Here is a 20,191-nt window from a genome sequence, read left to right on the forward strand (position 1 = left end):
AATTATTTATACTATATTATATTAATATTAATTATTTATATTACTCTCACATATAATTTTATTTTATTTTTTTTATAGATCTAATCTATGAAAGAAGAGACATTCTTGAGAGAGAGTAAATTCGTGCAAGCTTTTAACTTTTGGTTATTTAATGTGTTAATTTAATACTCTATTGTTTCAAGATATGTCGGTATAAAAGTAAAGAGATTCATCTCAATAAAAAGTTAATTTATTTGACACCATTGTTCATTATGACGGGGTCAATAACATTTGATATAACTGTTTTTCAATTGGTCAAGGAACTCGGAATTTTCGCGATACCTTATATACGCTTGGCAAGACGTAAATATTATAAATATTACTGCGAGGTTAATAATATCGCATATTTCTCATGTTCGGAGTGCGGATGTCTGTGACTATTCTATAGCTGCAAAATTTAAAATTATTATATATGATTTATAATTATACATATGCGCGTTCGACATTCAATTAATTAATAAGAATGTTGCATATAACATATATATAACATATATTTTTTTCATTTTATAATATATAAAATACTGATATCAAAAAGCAAATTGAATAATTTATTTAAATTAAAATGACATTCCATAAGGCTAATTATGTTAGTGTATTATACTGACATAATACACATGTGATTATATATATATACAATAAAACCCTGTATAGAGAGTGTATTTTTATAACGTGATAAATCAGTTTTATATATACGGTAGATAAATTTCAAATTTTGTTTCTTTTATAACAACATATTTTCAAACTATACATTCCATAAACATTATATGACATAAAATCATAAAATATATGCCCGACATTATACGAGGGTCTACTGTATATATATTTTTATTCAATTTATATAATCAAATAAAAAATCATACAATATTTCACTCCAAATCATACAATATATCATACAATATTTAAGCTCGCATCATAATAGAAGGCGTCCAACATCTTAAAATCGCACGTTTAAAATGAATATTCAAACAAACAACATTTTAGTCAGTGTTTTGCCAGCTACATAAATACCAAATAATTTACATGATAATAATAATTGACAATCTCAACGTATCATCGATTGATATATTACAATTTATTTCTAATAAAATGATGATATGTAAATGATTATGATGACAATTTGATTGACGAATTTTACCGGACAATGCTGTTAAATCAGCACGCTTTTGTTACAGCAATTTTTATAAGCTCTAAAAATACTTTTACTTGGCAAGATCCGTAGATATTGTAAGAATACTGAAGAAAATGTTTTTTCAAGTACATCTTACAGGATAACGCGTACAATTCGTAATAATATAATCGTCGTAGAAACTTTATTCAAAACTGATTTTTAATACAATTGTATTTTGCATATTAAATATAATATAAATATATCCATATAAAATTGTAAAATATTGATAATTTAAAAGTAAGCTACAAATGTTAGAAATCCGCTCGCAAATCGTTTAACACTTATATCTTCGATTATACATTTTTGATAAAAAAAAAGAGAAACTCGTTCTGTCTCTTTTTTAGCACAGGACGTAAATTTGATCGAACCTTTTGTGTTGAATTCTCTGAGCAATGCTAAGGATTAAATATCTATATAATAAGTTATTCGAATGTATTTAGTGAAAGCATGTTAAAACTGCGCGTCAAGAGCGCCATTATGTTAGAGATGTATTTATGATACAGAAGCACCTCAATATTAAAGATATAGTTTCCTAATTTTTCACAATGAGTCGTTATCACTCGATAACCACAAACGCAAAGACCTTTAAATCTTTAGGAAATTTTAAACTTGAATAAAGTTTGTTTGACCATTTCTTTAAATACGGTCGTAAATTGCATCATAGATTATAACAAGCGTAAATTATCATTATTTTTATTATTTTATTATTGCGCTTGTGAATCGAATAGATTTGTATAAACTTAACTTATTCGAATATCTTAATTCAAGTAACGTTATAACTCTGTAAGAGTATCCACTGACGCTCGAAGGCGCGATCTGGCAATATAATCTTCGTGCCCTTTATTGGTTCCAGTGCCATCGATCCGAGAGATGATTTCGTCTTTCAAGGCTGCGAGTACTCTACGATCTTGTCTGTTGTGAGCCGGTGCGTTTTGAAGAGCTTCTTGAACATCTGACAAGGCGTCTTCGAACAAACCTAGATCTACGCGAGCTTTAGCTCTGGCATAGAACGCTTCATAAGAAACGGAACGAACGCCGAGAGCTTCGTCGGCGAGTTCGATGGCTTCGACACATTCCTGTGAAAGAAACACATTACATCGATATAAAATCAAGGATAAATCTGTTAAAATCTAGATGACATTTAAGTTCAAGCAGTATCAAGAAATCTTGTATTATACTAACGTTCATCTTGCGCTTGCATCGGCTGAGATTTAGAAGGAAATTCAATCGGAGCTGCGTAAAGGTTTGAAGCTGCAGCATCATGTGACCTTGTTCTTGCCCTTGGCAATCTTCCTCCGGTGAGGCTGGAAATTTTCTAAGAGCATACGCGTATCGATGCGACGCTTCTTTCAATCTGTTCTTTCGATACAAGACATTGCCATCTTCTAAAAGCTTATTCAGCAGAATTATTAAAACGTCCGGTTTTCCCGCCGCCATAGCCCACGTGGCGGGACCCAGTTTGGCACCACGACGCAAAAAACATTGGACCACCGGAATATTGCGACATCCGATAGCACGGTCTAGAGGACGCATGCCGTGAAGATCGACGTGTTCCACCGCGGCTCCCTTCTCGAGTAACAACTGTACTAGTTTTGGATTACCCTGTATATAATTTTGTATGTAATTGTGATGAATATCAGAGATCGCGAGATCGCGAATACACATGATAATGATATATTTGCGTGTATAAATAAAATAAATTCTACCTGGAATGCGGCCAAATCCAAAGGAGTTCTACCAGTATTATCGTTCGTACCAAAATTGGCGCCGCGATCGAGCAACATCTGTACAACAGTTACGCGTCCTCTAACGCAAGCCCAGCCGAGGGCAGTGAGTCCTTCCTTGTCTCTCGTTTCTAAAATCGATCCTTTATCGAGAAACAATTCGATAAGATTGGTGTGGCCTTCGGAAGCGGCCAGCATTAACGCGGTACGACCAGCGGGATCGCGTTGTTCAAGGAGCGATATAGCTTCGTCCAATATTACGTCCGTGCTAGTGGATAAATCTCCTGAATAAAAATTTAATAATTGTAAAGTCAATCTTTTGGATCGCAAGTACAGGTTGATGATTTCAATCACAAGTTATACTATAAAAAAAAAAAGAAAACAAACCTTGTAAAAGTCGCTCAGCAGTACCCCAATGACCTTCCTTGGCGGCGAGCATGAGAGGAGAAAGGCCTTTTGCATTTACAGCTGCAGGATTAGCACCGCGGGCCAAGAGTGCGGAAACTGTTGCGGTCGAGCCATTAGCGGCGGCAATCGTTAGAGCAGTCTCGCCTATCAACGTATCGGGACGATCCACAATCACTTCGGCCATGTCTAAAAGATATTCCACGACAGCTTCGTGGCCCTGCGAAGCGGCCGCGACGACGGCTTGTTGGGCGGCTTCCTCTCTGCCTATTTCCGAGGTACCGCTTTCCGGCCTATTCTCACCGATTGGCAGGACCCAGTCGCAAGCAAGAAGATATCCAACCACGGACAGTCTTCCGTGCTTCGCCGCATGCACTAGAGGACATTGGCCAGCCATGTCCGCGTGTCCTAACAAGGCTCCAGCGGCAGCCAATCTGTCAAGTATATAACAGTAAACAACTGTGTTGTTTTGAAAACTTAAAGCTATATCTTGAAGATATAAAGCTCTACCTTCTGACAACGTCGCAGTGCCCTCGAGCAGCTGCCAGCGATAACGCCGTACAACCTTGGCTATTGGTCAGTTCGACATCGGCGCCGAATTCAAGAAGAAGAGATACCATCTCGACAAAACCTTCGTGCGCGTACATACATAAAGCTGGTGCGTTACCCAGATACTCAGTGATGTGATTCGGCGATGCGCCCGCCAGCAGGAGCAACCGCGATACCTTCACATTTGGACTGTAGATATTCCGAAGCGTGCATAATGCCGAAGAGATGCATTCGGTCGACAGAGTCAACCAGATAGCCTATGGATATATGGAGCTTGGTTAAGCTTTTAGGTACGTTACATCATATGTTGATTGTATACTTACTTGTAAATCGCGCGAAGGCCAGCATGGAGCTACGCCTCTATAAACGTGCGCCTTCAATACGTGATGACCCAGTTCCAAGGCTTTGTCACCGTCTAACGGCGCTTGAAGACGGGATAGTCTGAACGCTATCGCCGCGTGCCCTAGTCTGTAGTCACACAGGAACTTTGTCGATTCCCCCTCGTCCCTCCTCATCAACCATTCCCTGAACGACGGATGAAAGAACATATAGGTATTGTCTAGACGTTTCACAAGGAAACCAGAGAGCATCTGATAAAAGAAGAAGAATACTGTTACATTAAATGAGCGGGCTTATACACGCGAAAACTTATCTAGCGTTTACACTATTCTATAAAAAAATACAGTAGTAATACACAAGTAACTGTTAAATCACACGTCAACAAGTAATCGTGCAAAACATTTAATAATTGACAACAAAATAATTAATTCTTTTACTTGTTTCAAATATATATTTTTAATATCTAATTTTTAAATAATTTTTAATATCTAATTTTTAAATAATTTTTAATATCTAATTTTTAAATTTTTATTATGCAAAATTTAAATGATTTTGACATCATCAGAAGAAAGTTAGAGTTAGAGAAAAAGAAAGAGAAAGTACACTTTTTTATATAATTATTGGTTTTTAGAAATATCATTTTTAATCATAGTAAGAAAAAAATATCATTTAATAATCATATTGGTTAAAAAAAAATAAAATATATAGATAATATATTCAAAATATACTTGCCTTAAATCTTTGTAAAAAGTCTTCCCATGAGATAAAATGGTCTACATTTAAAGAATTTACAGAATAGAAAATTTCAGGTAAGGTCAGTGGATACAGAGCTGCCAAACAGACGGCCAGAAGAGGCTGCACTTTATCGAACGAGGCTACCGTAGGAAATCTCAAGTTAAAATGTAATTGAAAGATCTGCGCGAGAGAAACCGGTAGTACCTAAAAAAGGAATAAAATATCGCATATTATACACTTTATTTTTTTTTTTTGATATTTTATAATGCAATCAAGAAACAAAACAGCGATTTATATAATTTGTGATTACATTCTGATTACAATTAAAAAATATCCTCGCATATTTACCTTATAGCTCGCAGATTTTGCGACTAAATGACCGCTCTCGATAAGATCGAGCGACAGCTTGGCGAAGAGGAAACTGCCTTTAGCTAGCGCAAGCAGATGCGAGGCGAATCTTGTCTGATTCGCGCTGCACGATGATTCCGCCTTGCCGTTCACCGATGCAGTCACGTTCGCCTGTATGGATGGACTCTGCGCGAGTCTGTAACCGACGTAATCGGACAGATCTTTCGCGATACTGTTACCAATCGCATCATTCGCAGTCTTGTCTAACGAAACCCTTGTGTATGGCAATTGCTTCGCGCAGTCGAGCAACTGCGTCCTGACAGTGCAAACAATCTTCAACCAACTGGGAATGTTAGGTGCATGCCTCGTCAGGAAAGAAGCTATAGTATCGCCTCTATCTGGTCTGTGATATTCCGCTTCACAAACAGCATCGATTAATATTACCTGGAAATAAGATGTATCGAATAACGCTTATGATATAAAATAATGTAATGTTTTACTAAGCTTTTCGTCGACGAAGAGACAATTGTAGGTACAATATATTAATTCGCGATTTACCATATTCGAGACTGGTAGTCTATTGGCTTTCTTCAAGGTCGAGAGCGGTTCGATAATACCCCTCGAGAGTGCGAGATCTGGATCGACGGTGCATTCTCTTTGCGATAGTGAGCCCTGAAGATGAGGTTCGGATAGCAGATATTCTCTATACGAGATCAATTGAGGAGCCTGGCAGAGTTGCGCCGCTAGCGAGTGAATTAAATCCGGCACTAGACAGGTACTATTGTTGTCGGCTTGGCAAAAGTGATACGCCACGACGTGCGAAGCTAATTCGCGAACCTGTAATACAATGTGAGCGTGATTTATATTTTTTTTATAAAAGTTAAAAATTGAGGAAAATGCCTTTCAATGCTCCTCACCTTTTCGTTGGTATATCGAATATTAGCTTGAAGAGTCGCGTTATTACTCTGCCTCTCTTTCTCGTCGCATTCCTCGCTCACTTCCGAGGATCTTCCCATCTGTTCCCTTCTTCTCCCGAAACAACTGTGTTCCACCAATTGCAGCACAAGCGCGGTCTTTCCCGTGCCCGGCGATCCGGAGATCAGAATGCCGGGACTAGAACCATTGATCACAGATTCTAATTCGTGTAACAGCCATTGCCGTCCGGCGAAAAGCGGATCCTCCTCTAATAACGGTACTTCAAAGAACAATGGCTTCAAGGTCAACTGCGCCGCGTGATGCTGAACGAAACGTACTGGAATTTTAACGCGTACGGATCTTTATTATATTACTCGCCATTCGAAAATTTATACGTATATAAAAAAAAAAAAACAAATTATTACGTTTAGCGTCCGCCGGACCCTTGACGTTGCCGGCTCTCGCTGATCTCCGGGCGCAAGACCGTCTGTTTCTCAGCTGGCCAAGTTCGTCGGTCTGGCTCGTCTGCGCGGCATTTGCTGAGTGCCTTCTAGACGCGAGCGGACTCGAACCGCTACCGTTCGAGAGACCAGAGACAGACACTGACATAGACATGGACATAGACGTGGACGCGGATAATGACGTGGAGATAGACGCCAGGCTACCGGCGCTGTCGCAGTCCCTAGACTTAGTCTTTCCCTTGGCCTTGGTCTTCGGTTTGACGGGACATCGCAGCGCCGCCGCGGCCTCCGCTTCGCTTGACGTGCCCGTCAACGTCGAGACCGGACTCGTGTTCGTCGAGGCCAATGTCTGCGTCTCGAAGCTGGTCAGACTGCTGAAGGAAGCCGCCGAGCTGTCATGTCCCTGGGCTGCTGGGGCTCGCGAGGAGGGACACCCACTCGATTCCGCGCTCGCGTTCGCTCGACCGGATCCCAATAGCAGGCCTAGTCTCATGTACAAATCCGACTGCGACGACTTCCTGGTTTTCGAAGACAGCGGTTTCACGCAACCGCCCTCGTCATCTGCAAGACGAAGAAGTTTGTTGGAAATACCGTCGATATAAAACCATATCGATCCAATCTACGAATCCAGACAGTGCTGATCCAAGACAAATGCCTCGTATTTGAAAATCAATAGAAAAAAATCACACTCTACTCAAGCACATTTAGGCAAACACATTATGACGAGAAATTCATTTCGAATTGGTGCGAGCTATAGTAGTGACTGTTCGTGCAATGTTACACTGCAAATACATTCATTTTTCTATGTAGATCTATTTTTATTCTTTGCGTTTGCCTAATTGTATCGTTATAATACAATGTTTAATACAATGAGCACGCTGCAAAACATAAGAAAACAAATGCTACTTCCAGGCATTTCAAATACGTAATAATAAACAAAGTAAAGAGTACTTTGAAAATATCGCACATCTTGTCGAATTATTATTTAGCAGTCTTCAATTGTTGTTCTTCAATTAAGAAAAATTATAATTTTTCTTACTCTAGGAACAGAATAATAAATTATAATTTGATAAAAGTGGAAGAATTTTGACAAATTTGCAACATTTCAAATCTATGCAAATATGAAAATCTCTAATTTAATTTAAAAATTAGTTATAAAAATAGGAAATGCAAAGATTTAAAAAATATTATTATTATCTGTGTCTTGATTAAAGGGCAAAAAGTCATACAAACTGAGGCGATTCTGACAAAAATAATTATAATGAAAGAAAATGGCAAACTGTGCGTGTACCATGCTTCTAAAATAAGACGCTACGAGAGATGTTATCGCAAAAAGAAAATATTCGCACAAGCGAACACTTTGTGCCGCGAGAAAAACTCGTATGTGATAGTTCTTAAAGATCCGTTTACTATAGCAGTATGAAAAATTAATGATTTTTAGAATTTTTTTTTTAATAATATTAGACACTGATCTTTTTGACATTTTACATATATTTTTATTGATGTTTTTTGACTCTAAAGTAGACTGGATCCTTAAGATTTTCCCGCATCCATTCACAAACTGCAAGCATCTCGAAAATGTTTTAACAGCAATACACATGAAATTCGAAAGAGTCTCCCTGCCTGCGACTTTGCCCGACGAGCCGATGAGCTGATTCAGCCCGTCGCTAGCCGTGCCTTGACTGCTGCTCCAGAGAGACTTGATCTTTCCCAAAACAACGCCGGGCCATCTCGCTTTTCCCTCGAAGGACGAGGTCATCCAAGCTGCATGCGCGTGTGTGAATTTTTATGTGAGATTTATAAAGATATTTCACGCGACTTCAGTCGCTGAATTTTTTCTTCGAGTAAGCGTGACATGTAAGGAAATTTCTATTTTGTTTAAAAAAAAAAGAAAATTATTGTACCTGATAACGCGGAAGGATTTTCATTCACAGTCGGTTCGGGCGAGGATGCTGTGCGTCTCGAGGATCTCTGGGCGGCGAAGGAGCTTCTGAGCACTTTCGGGTTGAAGAAAAATCTTTTTCGCTGATTCGGCGGGGTGGGACAACCTATAGGCATCGATTTTGCGTTATTAATAATAAATATCTCGAATATACACATGAAATAGATTTCAGATTATACATTTCAATGTACTTTGTGTCATTTCAGGTTTTTGTTGACCTTGAGAGATAGAAGGATCTGGAAGCTCTGCAGGTTTGCTTCTCAAGTTCTTCCCCATCGCTATCAACGAGAGATTTTCTACCCCGGCTCGCTGCTGAAAATAAAGAAACAAATAATTAACAAGACTGGTAATTTATTGGCAATTCAACATAATAACCGAGAAAATAATAAAACTCTTTTTTTTTGTAGCATCGCCTCTTTCTAATCATGAATACTTTACATTCAGACTTTTTTTTTTAATTATGTATCGATTGACTAACAAAAATAGATATGACGAACTTCATATTTAAAAATGCATGAGATATTTAATATTAGGAAAATATTGTTAAGAAAAACATGCATAAAAATTTTATTTAATTGTTTTATTGTTCCTTCTCATGTCTGTTTAAAATATTAGCAAGGTTTTTTCTGATCGGTTTAAAATTTATTTAATTTCAGGCGAATCGCACTCTAACTGCATCAATTTTTCTATATTTTCTTTGCTATTAATATAATTCTTTAAAAAAGTTATCATAAATGTTTAAAATATGTATTTTTGTGCGAACTTTGATAAAGATAAAAGCATAGTGTTTCATTTGGTTAAAAAGACAATATTATAGACATGAAATTTTCTTGAAACATTTTAGAAAACAGAAATTTTTTTTTCTTCGAATATCTCTAACTCATTTAAAGCTACTTAAAATAAAGCATGTCATAAAAAAGAAGATCTGTCGCATTAGTTTTCCTTTCCGTCTTCGCGACAATAGACTTACGTGCATAACCCGCGACGGCAGATTAGCCCTCGTGGTGATTTTGGTGCGTGGTAGCCTGGGGCTGCCGCAGAGAGAATTCACCGTCGATGACTCATCCAGCCAACCGTCTGTGGGCGCGAAAACGGACAGCGGAGCCGTGGAAGCGGCGAGCTCGTCCCTGAGAGTCGATTCCTCCAGTCCGTCATCGTTATTGAGCTCGTAGCCGTGCAAGCAGAGCGGACAGGCCTCGCTGCGAAACAGGCAGGAGTAGCAACGCTCGTGACCGCAGGAGTCGATCAGACGACGTTTCTTGCCCTTGTCGAACGGCATCTCGCAGGACGGGCACGTGGATCCGCCCAGCATCCCCGTTGACTCGACCAAAGCTCGTATCTGCGCCAGGTCTGTAAACGAGCGTGCGATCGTTTCACGTTCTCTTTTATCCCGATTATTAACCCGAGGGTACAACGCGAGTTGTTTCGAAATATTTTCATAAATTCGGTGAAAAAAATGTATAGGGTGGAAAATATCCATTTGTGCTTAGGATCCAGGGAAAAATGTAATATGTGTAGAAAGTTCAAAATTTTACTTGACACAACTTACGTGCCAATAGTTAGCATTTCTTCTCGCTATCTCCCTCACAACCCTTAATTTTTTGGAATAGGATTTTAACCAAAAATTAAAAAAAAAAAAAATTAATCTAAAAATTTTATTTGTAGTATACGGATTAAATAAAGTATTGAATTTCTCACATAAGTTGCATTTTTTCTCTGGATCCCTAAAATGATTATCTTCCATCCCGTATGAAGAAATAAACGCAAGAGAGATATATGAGAGAAACAAGAATATTCTCTTCCGCGAAACGAATCGAATCGAGTCAGTGTGCCACTTTACGAGACCGCTGGTCGTTTGACAGTAGGCCCATCTGTCATGGTGAACAACCCGTTCGTAGCTCGGTATCTTAGAGGGACACGGTTCGCGTCGTGTCGAAGCAACGACAATGCTCGTTCATCACGAATGTGCAGATAAATTGAATAGAGCGCGAATCGGAGACGCCATACGCTTCGAAGCGTTCTAGAAAGTAAGGTCAAGAGGGGATCCTCGCGCGCTCTTCTCGATCGCGTAGCCTAGTAAGCCTATTCTCCTCCATATCCTTTCTTTTATTCCCATTATTGCCTTGACTGACAGAAGTGCATGTTGGCAAAGATTTCTTTCAATTTGCAGACAAAAACGTACACAAACGTATAAATGCGAATATTTAATGATCATCCGTGCCTCTCTCCGCGAACAGAGATCGCGGACAAAGTGCGGCGAACAGGGAAATGGGAAGAGAGAAGGAAGTCGCACGACCCCTTCGTGGCGGTAACTCCGCGTGAGGCAGGTGCAACTACGCAGCCCGGGTTACCGTAAGCTGGGTCAACGCACTTGAGTCTGGTGCAGAGACCCCGCTTCCACTTGTAAACCCGCGCATCGGTGTCGTTTTCTCCGGACTGGCGCGCTTCACTGACTCATACGCTCTCCTCCACGTCTCCAGTCGCGTTTCGTGTTTAATTCAGTCGCGCGTTGATAGATGCCAATTGATGTCTATCGGATACAATATCTGATCTATTCCAGAGTGTTCACTCTCTGGAAAAACATGAAAACCTGATATTTTCAGAGATTTTTTTTTGTACTTAAAAAAATCAGGGGAATCTCTTGAATTTTATTGAAAACTCAAGGAATCTTTTAAAAAATTTTCCGTTTGTTTTTATATTCTAAGCAATCGACAATCCACCGATTAGCAAAGTTTTGAATTGTGCCTTACTGCTCGTTATAGATTTATTTTGTTTTCTTAATTGAGCTAATAAATTGTTACCAAAATTAAATCTAGATTAAAAAAGATCCGTATTAAATACTATCCTTGAAAAATCATCTAAAGAAAATCAGTGATCTTATTGCCCTGTTAAATCGTGCATAGAGAAAGTAGCTTCCTTTTGACAACGGTGTATTATTGTTAAGTGGATCGATCCATCGATGTTTGTGCTAATGCCGGTGAAACATGATATCACGATGAGGCATCAACGATTTTGCAACGACAATTCCGTGCCAATATTTAGCATAGGCAAAGCTTTCCTCTTTTGTAAAAAATACCTTATACCTCCTCAATTAATATTAAAAAAAATTATATATAAAATTAAAAAAAATTAAAAAATTACATCAAGTACATTCGAATTTGTTCGTCCGATTCATTCGTGACGACCGATGATATACGACATGTCCAGTCGGCCGACATCGACTGGAGAGAGAACGGGGGCGATTAAAGCCTGTTCGCCAAGTGAGAGAATCAAGCGGAACGACATCCACACCGTGACCACCTGCTGGTCGACCAGCTTCCCCTCTGTCTCTGTTTCCGTCCTCCGCGCTCTCCCTCTTTCTGTCTCTCTCGCTCTCTCTCTCTCTCTCTCTCTCTCTCTCTCTCTCTCTCTCTCACTAAGAAGTGCAGTCGGGCCTGTATTCTCGTAAATTGGGTCCCACAGACGACCTGACCCGAATCAGTGCCCAGACTCACTGCCGGAAGCCACTGTTTCTTTCTCACTCGCCAACAGAAGCGATTACTGGCAATTTCAACGTAATTTGAAATTCGTGTCACGTTTTCCTCTCTGCATCCGTTCATCTCTATTAATTTAGTATTATATGAATTTTAAATCATTCATGTATTATATTGTAGTTATTTTTTTCCCCCTCTTGTCGTGTTCTCGTTCAATAATATTTCAATGCTTTCAAATCCCAAACGAATGTACAATGTATATATATATATGTATGTCTTTTAATGATATTAAAAAAAAATGACACGGTCAAGATAGATGTTGAAAAAAGCAGACACCTTCGATAGATCTCGTACAATGATAACTGAAAACAGTAGGGGACGCGGGCCGAAGAACGGCAGTTACTCGCGCCCGTCGTTTCGGTTTCGACGAGTCACGTGTATTAATCGTTATTCGGTGCCTCCAGAGAAGTGAGAGAAAGTTACTCCATCGAGGTACTCGCCTACAGTCCTGCTGTATTTAAAATCGATGCCTTCGATATACCGGGGGGCTAGGAAATTTCACACTCAATCAATGACATCGTATCATTTTTCAAAAATAAATCGTGTATGTGTAAAGACCATATAATGCTATAATATTTGAAGTTTTATATAAATAAGATAAAGCAATTCCTCTGTTAATGAGCGAGTTTCAATCCTAAGCATCAGTCCAGAATATTATTTTATATAAAATATTTATATTTATATCAGATTATATTTTTTAAATATAAAAAATAGATATAAATAAATCATATAAATTTTGAAAACAAACATGCAAATATTTTTATGAAAAACATATTTTTGTATTTTTTACTATATTATATCGGTCAGAATCAAAATTTTCCATTATCAGTGCTGAGTCTGTTAAATTATTTATCTTGATGGCAGACATCAATTAAATTAGAACATATTTATCAGTTTCTACAAAATAACAAAGCTAATCGCCAGTGACGCCGTCGCTGATAAAACACATTAGATAACGCAAGGAATCTCGTGGATCTCACGCTTCATGATAGATTAAATATGAAGAAAACTCGCACTTGTCGCTCAACCGCGCTCTTTTACAACCCAAAATGTGACGCAAGTGACACTTTGTTCTCGCAATTATTAGCGTATTCCATGAGGAGCGAAAACTTCTTTATCTTTGCACTTGCGTGTGAGACTGTATTTATTCTTACATTCGCATGTGCAAATCTATTTCCAATAATATAAGTAATATCTACATATTCTCGGCTGCTGCTTCTGCATATGTATGCGTCTAACGTTTACACATGGCCTTCGAAAGCTCTTCGAGTTACACGTCCATCGCAAGTATTAATTTAGATAAGAGTGTTGTGTTACACGGACCTGTCACACACGAAGGCTCAAATGCAATTCCTAGATAAATACATTTCGCAACGAGCACAAGATACAAAAAGACCTGTAGATCGCAGATTGAAAGAAGTCGCTGTCGTAATAATTGCGTTTGATCGGAAAGAGAAGGGAAGGAAAAATATCTTTATTATATTTGTTAAACTTTCTCTATCAATTTTTTTGTAGCTATATATGTATATCTCCAAATAATTTTTAATTTTAATTTTAAGTTCTTTTCCAATAATAATTATAATTATTATAATATATATATATATATATATATATATATATATATATATATATATATATATATATATTTGTAATTATATTATTTTGTAAGCAAAAGTAAAATATCTGTTAAATTATAATTAAAGGCCTTTAAGAGGATATTTAATTTTTAGTCGATTACAAATAATTTAGTCGGTGCATTGACAAATGCTAATTGTAATTATAATTTACATATTATATTATTACTCCAAAGCCAAAGGGAAAAAGTTTCTACACAAACTTCATATATGTATGTGAAATTATCTTCCTTTAATAGGCAATTAAAATCATTTGTATAGATTAATCATCATTCATTTTGTTCACCGGGTACCTTTTGCGTTGACAACCTGCAAGATCTTTCCTTATCTCTTTTGCGTTTCCTCTATTCAATCGAATTTTTTTTGAGGGAGCAACAGGTTTTATTCAAGTGCCGGGTCATCTATGAATGAAATGATACCGAAGCTTTCGTTGTGCGACGTAACCGCAGCAAACATTTCCCGTTTGCGAGCAGGTTGAACACGTTCGATGATTTACATAAGAGTGCGGTTGGTAAACCAGACAATTTCGGATTTTATGATCACGATCACGGATTTGTTTCTCGAAAGCGGCAATGCTTATCACTTGCTAAATCCTGCCTTGATAATATTATCCTGATATTAGAACGAGCTGACGGCGTCAACTCTATCTGAGCCACTTCAACCGAGAGACAGAGCGAGTAAATCATATTTTTATTTCAATTTATAAATATGACCATGCAATCTTACGTTATTATTCTCGTCGCACAAATCGAGAAATGTCATTGTGCAGCCATACTGATCATGCCCCACTTTCCCCTTGACGACTCACACGATTCCGTCATATGTATTTAAGGGCCCAGCCTATTTTAGAGAGTCAAAACAATAAACTTTTTTTATAAACGTTTTCTGAAAGTGTCTTTCCAATTTTATTAAAAAATTCGCAAAATGTACAAAGTTATAATATTTCGAGTGAGTTATAAAATTCCGATAGTGTGCAGACCTTGAAATAAACCTTCAAAGGTTTAAACGCGTTTTTCTCAAAACACTTTCAAAGTTTGTGTGACAAATATTTTCAAAATTAATAGACCAAATAACTTCAATTTTTTTAATGAAAGAAAACACTTGTTTGGGAATACTAAAACTAATTAGAATTCAAAAAATTAATAATTAATATTTTTTTGATCTTCGAGAAATGAAATAAATTTCAACAAAATTGAAATATCTAATTTTTAAATAACACTGTTTTGTTATTTTTCAATTTTCTCTAAATTTAATTAGGTTCAATATCCCCTATAAATATCTTTTAAAAAATTATTAATTTTTTATACTAGGGTTTTAGACTTGGCCCTTAAAGAAGAAAGATATTTTCTAAATAATTTATATAAAATAATAATTATTTATCTCTATTAATATTAGAGATTAATAAAAAGAAAGTTATTGCTCTTAAATATATTGTTTATTAAAATTCTCGGAATGAATATATCAGACTGGCTGGACATCGTTCTATTTCGTAAAGAATTATACAGACACCAATTTTAGCAGTGAGTAAATTTGTGTGTCATGAGAAATTATTATTTAAATAAATTACGTATACCAGCTAATCATGCATGCCTAAGAAGTTTTAAATATTTCGAAGAAAATTTAAGGAATGACCGACGCGAAGACAGATCAAAAAGAGAATGTAAAACGTTAAGGAGACACTTTCGTCGTATCATCGGCTATTGTTAGCCAAGTATGTTTTCGGAGTGCTAAGAAAGAAAAGTCAATCGAATGCCTTTGCGTGCTACGATATAGCTGAAAAGAAACGCCCAATAATCGAGCCAATTTTTCAAACACATAATTTACTATTTACATACTTACTGCGTTTAAATAATGATTGATTTTCAAAAATATTTATGCTACAAAATGTGTGTTATTGTATAAAGAGTGTGCAAAAAGAGAAAACTTTTTTTTTCTCATCAATTCTTACACAGAGGTCAAAATATAAATTTTTCGATGTGACAACAAAATGAATCATACAACTAACGCGTGAGATCACCGCGTGTGTACTTCCTTCAAGGTTTATTTCGCGATTATACGTAAGCTCGGGACACATTCACGGATCGTGCCAGAATACATTTTTTAAGAAAAAAAAAGTGGCATCAGCCATAAAAAAGTAATTTTGATATTTTTGTACGGCCGGATATCTTTTCACGTTTCATGCTGGCGCCCAGAATGACAGGTTGCAAAACACCCTCCATCCTTTCCATTCTTTATTTGCATCCTGCCAATACCGACTCGCGTAAACAGGTGTACTCGCTCATTCCGCACACAGAGATGCGTTTACACAATATGTGCACGATTATAAGTGCGAGTCATGTTGAAAGCGTTAGAGCGAATTTGGGTCTCTTTTTTTGCGCAGCCACGCTGTTTCTTTTCACGAGACCCACCTCTCGAAAGAGCCATTTTAACTGACCTACTTATTGACGCATATTATATTAAAATAAAGAATATGGACTCTAAAAAACGGACATACACATATATATCATGAATAAAGAGCAAAGCGTGCATACAATTGTGATATGAATTGCGTGTGTGTGTGTGTGTGTGTGTGTGTGTGTGTGTGTGTGTGTGTGTGTGTGCAATTGTATATAAAATTCAAGGATATATTTGATGAGAGATAGATGAGCGCATTTTAGGTGCAGGCGACAGGGAAAGTTAGACACTATATTCAGGGCAAGGTGCGTGTTGTACAGGTGTATATTTCGCAACGATGCATTACAGCTGTCATGAAATTAGCGGATATAACCTCCTGTGGTTTTTCTTACTCAATAAATACATGTTTAAATTGCGTGTGAGAAAGATTTATTCACAGTTTCATAATAATATATTTATTTTATGCAAATGACTTATAAATTTATGATTTTTTACAGCTTTTGTTATATTTTTAAATCCATTTGTATTATTTACAATATATATTTGCAATATATTTAAAATTCTGAGATATTATTAATGTATTAATAAAATATTAATTCTTTTTTTAATATTAGGGCAGATAGTTATTTTAATTATGATTTCGATGTTCTTGATTCGCACAGATGGAGATAATTATATCTCAATTATTCACAAACAGCAAAAACAATATAATAATTAACTTATGTAATGAATTTTTTTATTTATATTTTTTTAAATAATAAAAAAATGAAATCTCAGATTTGCTTCATTTATATGTAATATCAATGCTCGTTTGTATCTACGATATATAAGCTATCCTTTTTGTTTATCTGATTTTTTTATCATCTCTGCTTTAAGATATTATAAAAATTGTTTAATGTAAGGAAAATGAATGAATATTTGTGAGAGACGATCAGTGGAATATTGATGATAAACTGAAAGCTCGTTAAATCTCAAGAGGCTTTTCTTGCTTTCGCTTTATAGTTAATTCCGTCTCCTGATAATGACAACGTCTCTTATCTACGACTTGACTATCAACACGTGCCTCCATACAATATGATTCAATATAATTAAATATAACGAAATAGATATATTGAGATTAATGCATTCTCCTTTTGTACAAATTGATTTTTTTTTACATTCATTGCATACCGAACTTGATAAAGCGTTAACATATGATACATGAATCATATCAGTCGCGATACTTCCAATGTTTAATCACGCTCGTAAATAATCTTCTCTTTACTCTTTGTGTTAGAGTACTGTTTCAGATATCGGTTCCTATGGCAATATTTTATTTCACGCAACATTGATTTTTGCATCCACAACTACTTAAGTTTACGGATTTTTTATTCTTTCTTATTCTTAGACTATTAATTAATTAAGAATTCTTAGACTATTAAGATAATTTTGCACATCCTTTAACATACAGATCCTGTCTTCATGTTTTTCGAAATCAAGTCAAGATATCGATCTGGCCGATCCTCATTAATCGCGTTTGCAATCAAGCCAGGTTCCTTACGTTCAGCATATGGCCGATGATAAATACGACGTTTTTCGAAATAATACATTCCATGGGAACCAGTTCAGCCGCCGCAGGTAGATCTACACGCAAGTGTACGCGTACTTTAACGGAAGTTCGTCGTTCCACTCCGTGGCGTCAACTACCCAGACGGTGCCTTTAGTAAAGTAATATACACTCGTATATACAACGCTCATCAGGTTCCCACCTTTGATTCACACTTTGTCCGACGAAACTCCGTGTCGTTCAGTCTAGAGCTGAAGATTACTGTTATTCCGCTAGAAGACCAACGATGCTGATTTAACGCCGGCAACTAATCATTAGAACATATGAGACTTGACGTTTCCGTATGCATAGTTCTTATCGAAGAGTACAACGGAAAAATAAATATATTCAAAATTATATATATATTTATATTTAATAAATAATGAAATATATTTCTTGAAGAATTTTAAAGATATAGAAAGTTAACTCGAATCAGTAAGTTAATATTATACATTTATCAACAATTCTCTCAATTTTATATCTACATGATTAAACTTATGTCGCTATCCTATTAGAGCTCTTACAACACTTACAATATTGTTGAACTTTGAACTTTAAAAAATTATTTCTCTCATCAATTTATAATATCAAATTTTGTTACTTTTTTCTATATCAAAAGAAACTATTTACATATATACATATACGTACATACATTTACATATATATACATACGTACAATATCTTCTCTCATAATATCGTTATCAAGCGTGACGCGCTTGAGAAGGCTTCGCATAAAATTTAATCGCGTCTCCGATAACAAGCGACAGCACGCGCGATCTAAGCGCCAGGGAATCAATGCGATTGCATTCTCGTGGCGAGTATATCATAAGCTCGCTCTCTCTCTCTCTCTTTCTTTCTTTTTTTTTCTCTTTCTTTCTGCTTTTCTATAATTAGCATTGAGGAATCATCGAGAATGCATCGTATCTTATTAATTAATTTAAAAATCGCACATTTTAACAGTTTTTTATTTTATCAGAGTTGTCGCAAAAAATATAAACCGTGAAAGATTTAAAATTGGTATTTATATAAAAATAAAAATACGATTTGACATTAGAATAGAAGGCTCATTGTGTGATCCTTTTTAAAGAAATTTAATCTGTGCTCGCGCCAATTCAACGCAAATGGTTCGTGACGAAGTGACATTGAAGAGACATAAATCGCGAATGGATCTTACGAAGAAGAGAATGACAGGGAATGAGCAATCTCAATCGTAAACTCACCGAGTACGGAGAGGCTGAGACCGGAGCCAGGGCGAGGCGGTCTGTTGGGGGGCGCCATATCGCTCCTCTCTTCTTCTCTTCCACTTTCTCTATTCTTTTTCTTCTTTTCTGTCTCACACTCTCCTCCGTTATGCGCGAACGTTCTCTTTCTTATTCTCCCTCACGTGCAGGTACGTATTTTAATCCGACGAGATAGAGAGATCCTACATCGCACACTCGGCAATACACTTCGATCCGCATCATGCATATCCACACGCGAGAGGAACGAGTAGAAAGGAGCTAAAGGAGACACGAGATGAATCTCGTGTGAATCTCGGAGAGCGCGCGCCCACCTGTGACAGGTAATTACGGAGCGCGATAGTGAGTAGCAAGCAGGACCGTTCGGTCTCGCCGGGATTCTCGATCCATCGTGATAATTTTTTTCTTTTATTTTATTTTATTTTTTTTTTTTACATTATCGATAAAAGCCCCCCCGGAGCACACGTAGACACGCGACGGAGGTTCGCGGCGCACTGACTGACTGACTTGCGGCTAAGCCACCGTCGACCGAGCATGGTTGCCTGATTGGCCAGCAGGTCGACCGACTGGTTGACTGGTGGTTTGGCTAGCTGGTGGCCGCTCCGACAACTTTGCCGATCCTCACGGTCGTTCTTTCACGACGATGCTCTTTCTCTCTCTCTCTCTCTCTCTCTCTTTCTCTCTCCGTTTAGCCTTCTTTTTCTCTTTTTCTTCCTCGACCTCTCTCCCTTGCCGCGTCCTCTTCCACGCATGCGTATCTGCAAATTGTTCGGGATTGCCGCTAGTCTTCTGCTCTCCTTCTGCTTTATGCATTCAAGTCCATTTAGAAATAATCCACTTGCAATGTTTTCTAGACATGCCATTTTGTCAATCAATATCGTTCAGTTTCTTAAATGCATGTAGCATTTTTTATGCAAAAGATTTTAGAAAAGTAACAAGTAAAGAGATTAGGGGGGAACGAATTCAACTAGAGAGTGCCTAACAGATCTTTCGCGCGTGAGAATTATCATTTCGCTCTTCATAATGAAGAATACATAAGATAAGAAGTCGCAATCATCAATGAAAGAGCGATATCATTAAGTAGATTATTATAAATTTTTACGCGCGCAAACGGATGCGTGGTAGAGAGGATCGATCAACCATTCACCGCAACAGATGTACCTGCTTTGCGTTTAGCGTTTG

General features: G+C 37.1%; 1 protein-coding gene across 7 annotated transcripts; it reads right to left on the minus strand.

Moving 5' to 3' along the window:
• Positions 1 to 213: 213 nt before the first annotated feature.
• Positions 214 to 19,980, minus strand: LOC126850220 (protein TANC2). 7 transcript variants are annotated; one of them, XM_050592959.1, is made up of 16 exons: positions 18,992 to 19,980; positions 9,596 to 9,975; positions 8,844 to 8,934; positions 8,588 to 8,731; positions 8,307 to 8,447; positions 6,648 to 7,244; positions 6,225 to 6,559; positions 5,866 to 6,144; positions 5,308 to 5,751; positions 4,957 to 5,163; positions 4,209 to 4,475; positions 3,847 to 4,142; positions 3,319 to 3,770; positions 2,914 to 3,215; positions 2,390 to 2,809; positions 214 to 2,283 (listed from the first exon to the last, which is right to left on the minus strand). In XM_050592959.1, exons 1-16 carry the CDS (start codon positions 19,047 to 19,049, stop codon positions 1,981 to 1,983), a joined length of 4,716 nt encoding a protein of 1,571 aa, XP_050448916.1. In that variant the 5' UTR covers positions 19,050 to 19,980; the 3' UTR covers positions 214 to 1,980. The 7 variants fall into 7 exon arrangements, with proteins under 7 accessions (XP_050448916.1, XP_050448912.1, XP_050448915.1 ...); XM_050592955.1 differs by having other exon boundaries at positions 8,805 to 8,934; XM_050592958.1 differs by having other exon boundaries at positions 8,844 to 8,937.
• Positions 19,981 to 20,191: the final 211 nt, after the last annotated feature.

The sequence above is a fragment of the Cataglyphis hispanica genome, chromosome 6 (genome assembly GCF_021464435.1).
Source record: "Cataglyphis hispanica isolate Lineage 1 chromosome 6, ULB_Chis1_1.0, whole genome shotgun sequence".
Classification (NCBI taxonomy): domain Eukaryota; kingdom Metazoa; phylum Arthropoda; class Insecta; order Hymenoptera; family Formicidae; genus Cataglyphis; species Cataglyphis hispanica.

What these genes read in the sequence shown, in the direction of transcription:
- LOC126850220 (XM_050592953.1), bottom strand. Translation starts at nt 19,049, where the DNA reads ATGGCGCCCCCCAACAGACCGCCTCGCCCTGGCTCCGGTCTCAGCCTC. An exon ending in TGCCGTCGCGGGTTATGCAC is followed by an intron (nt 8,938 to 9,595) that starts GTAAGTCTATTG and finishes CTTTATTTTCAG; the next exon opens with CAGCGAGCCGGGGTAGAAAA. An exon ending in GGCCTTCGCGCGATTTACAA is followed by an intron (nt 4,143 to 4,208) that starts GTAAGTATACAA and finishes ATATATCCATAG; the next exon opens with GCTATCTGGTTGACTCTGTC.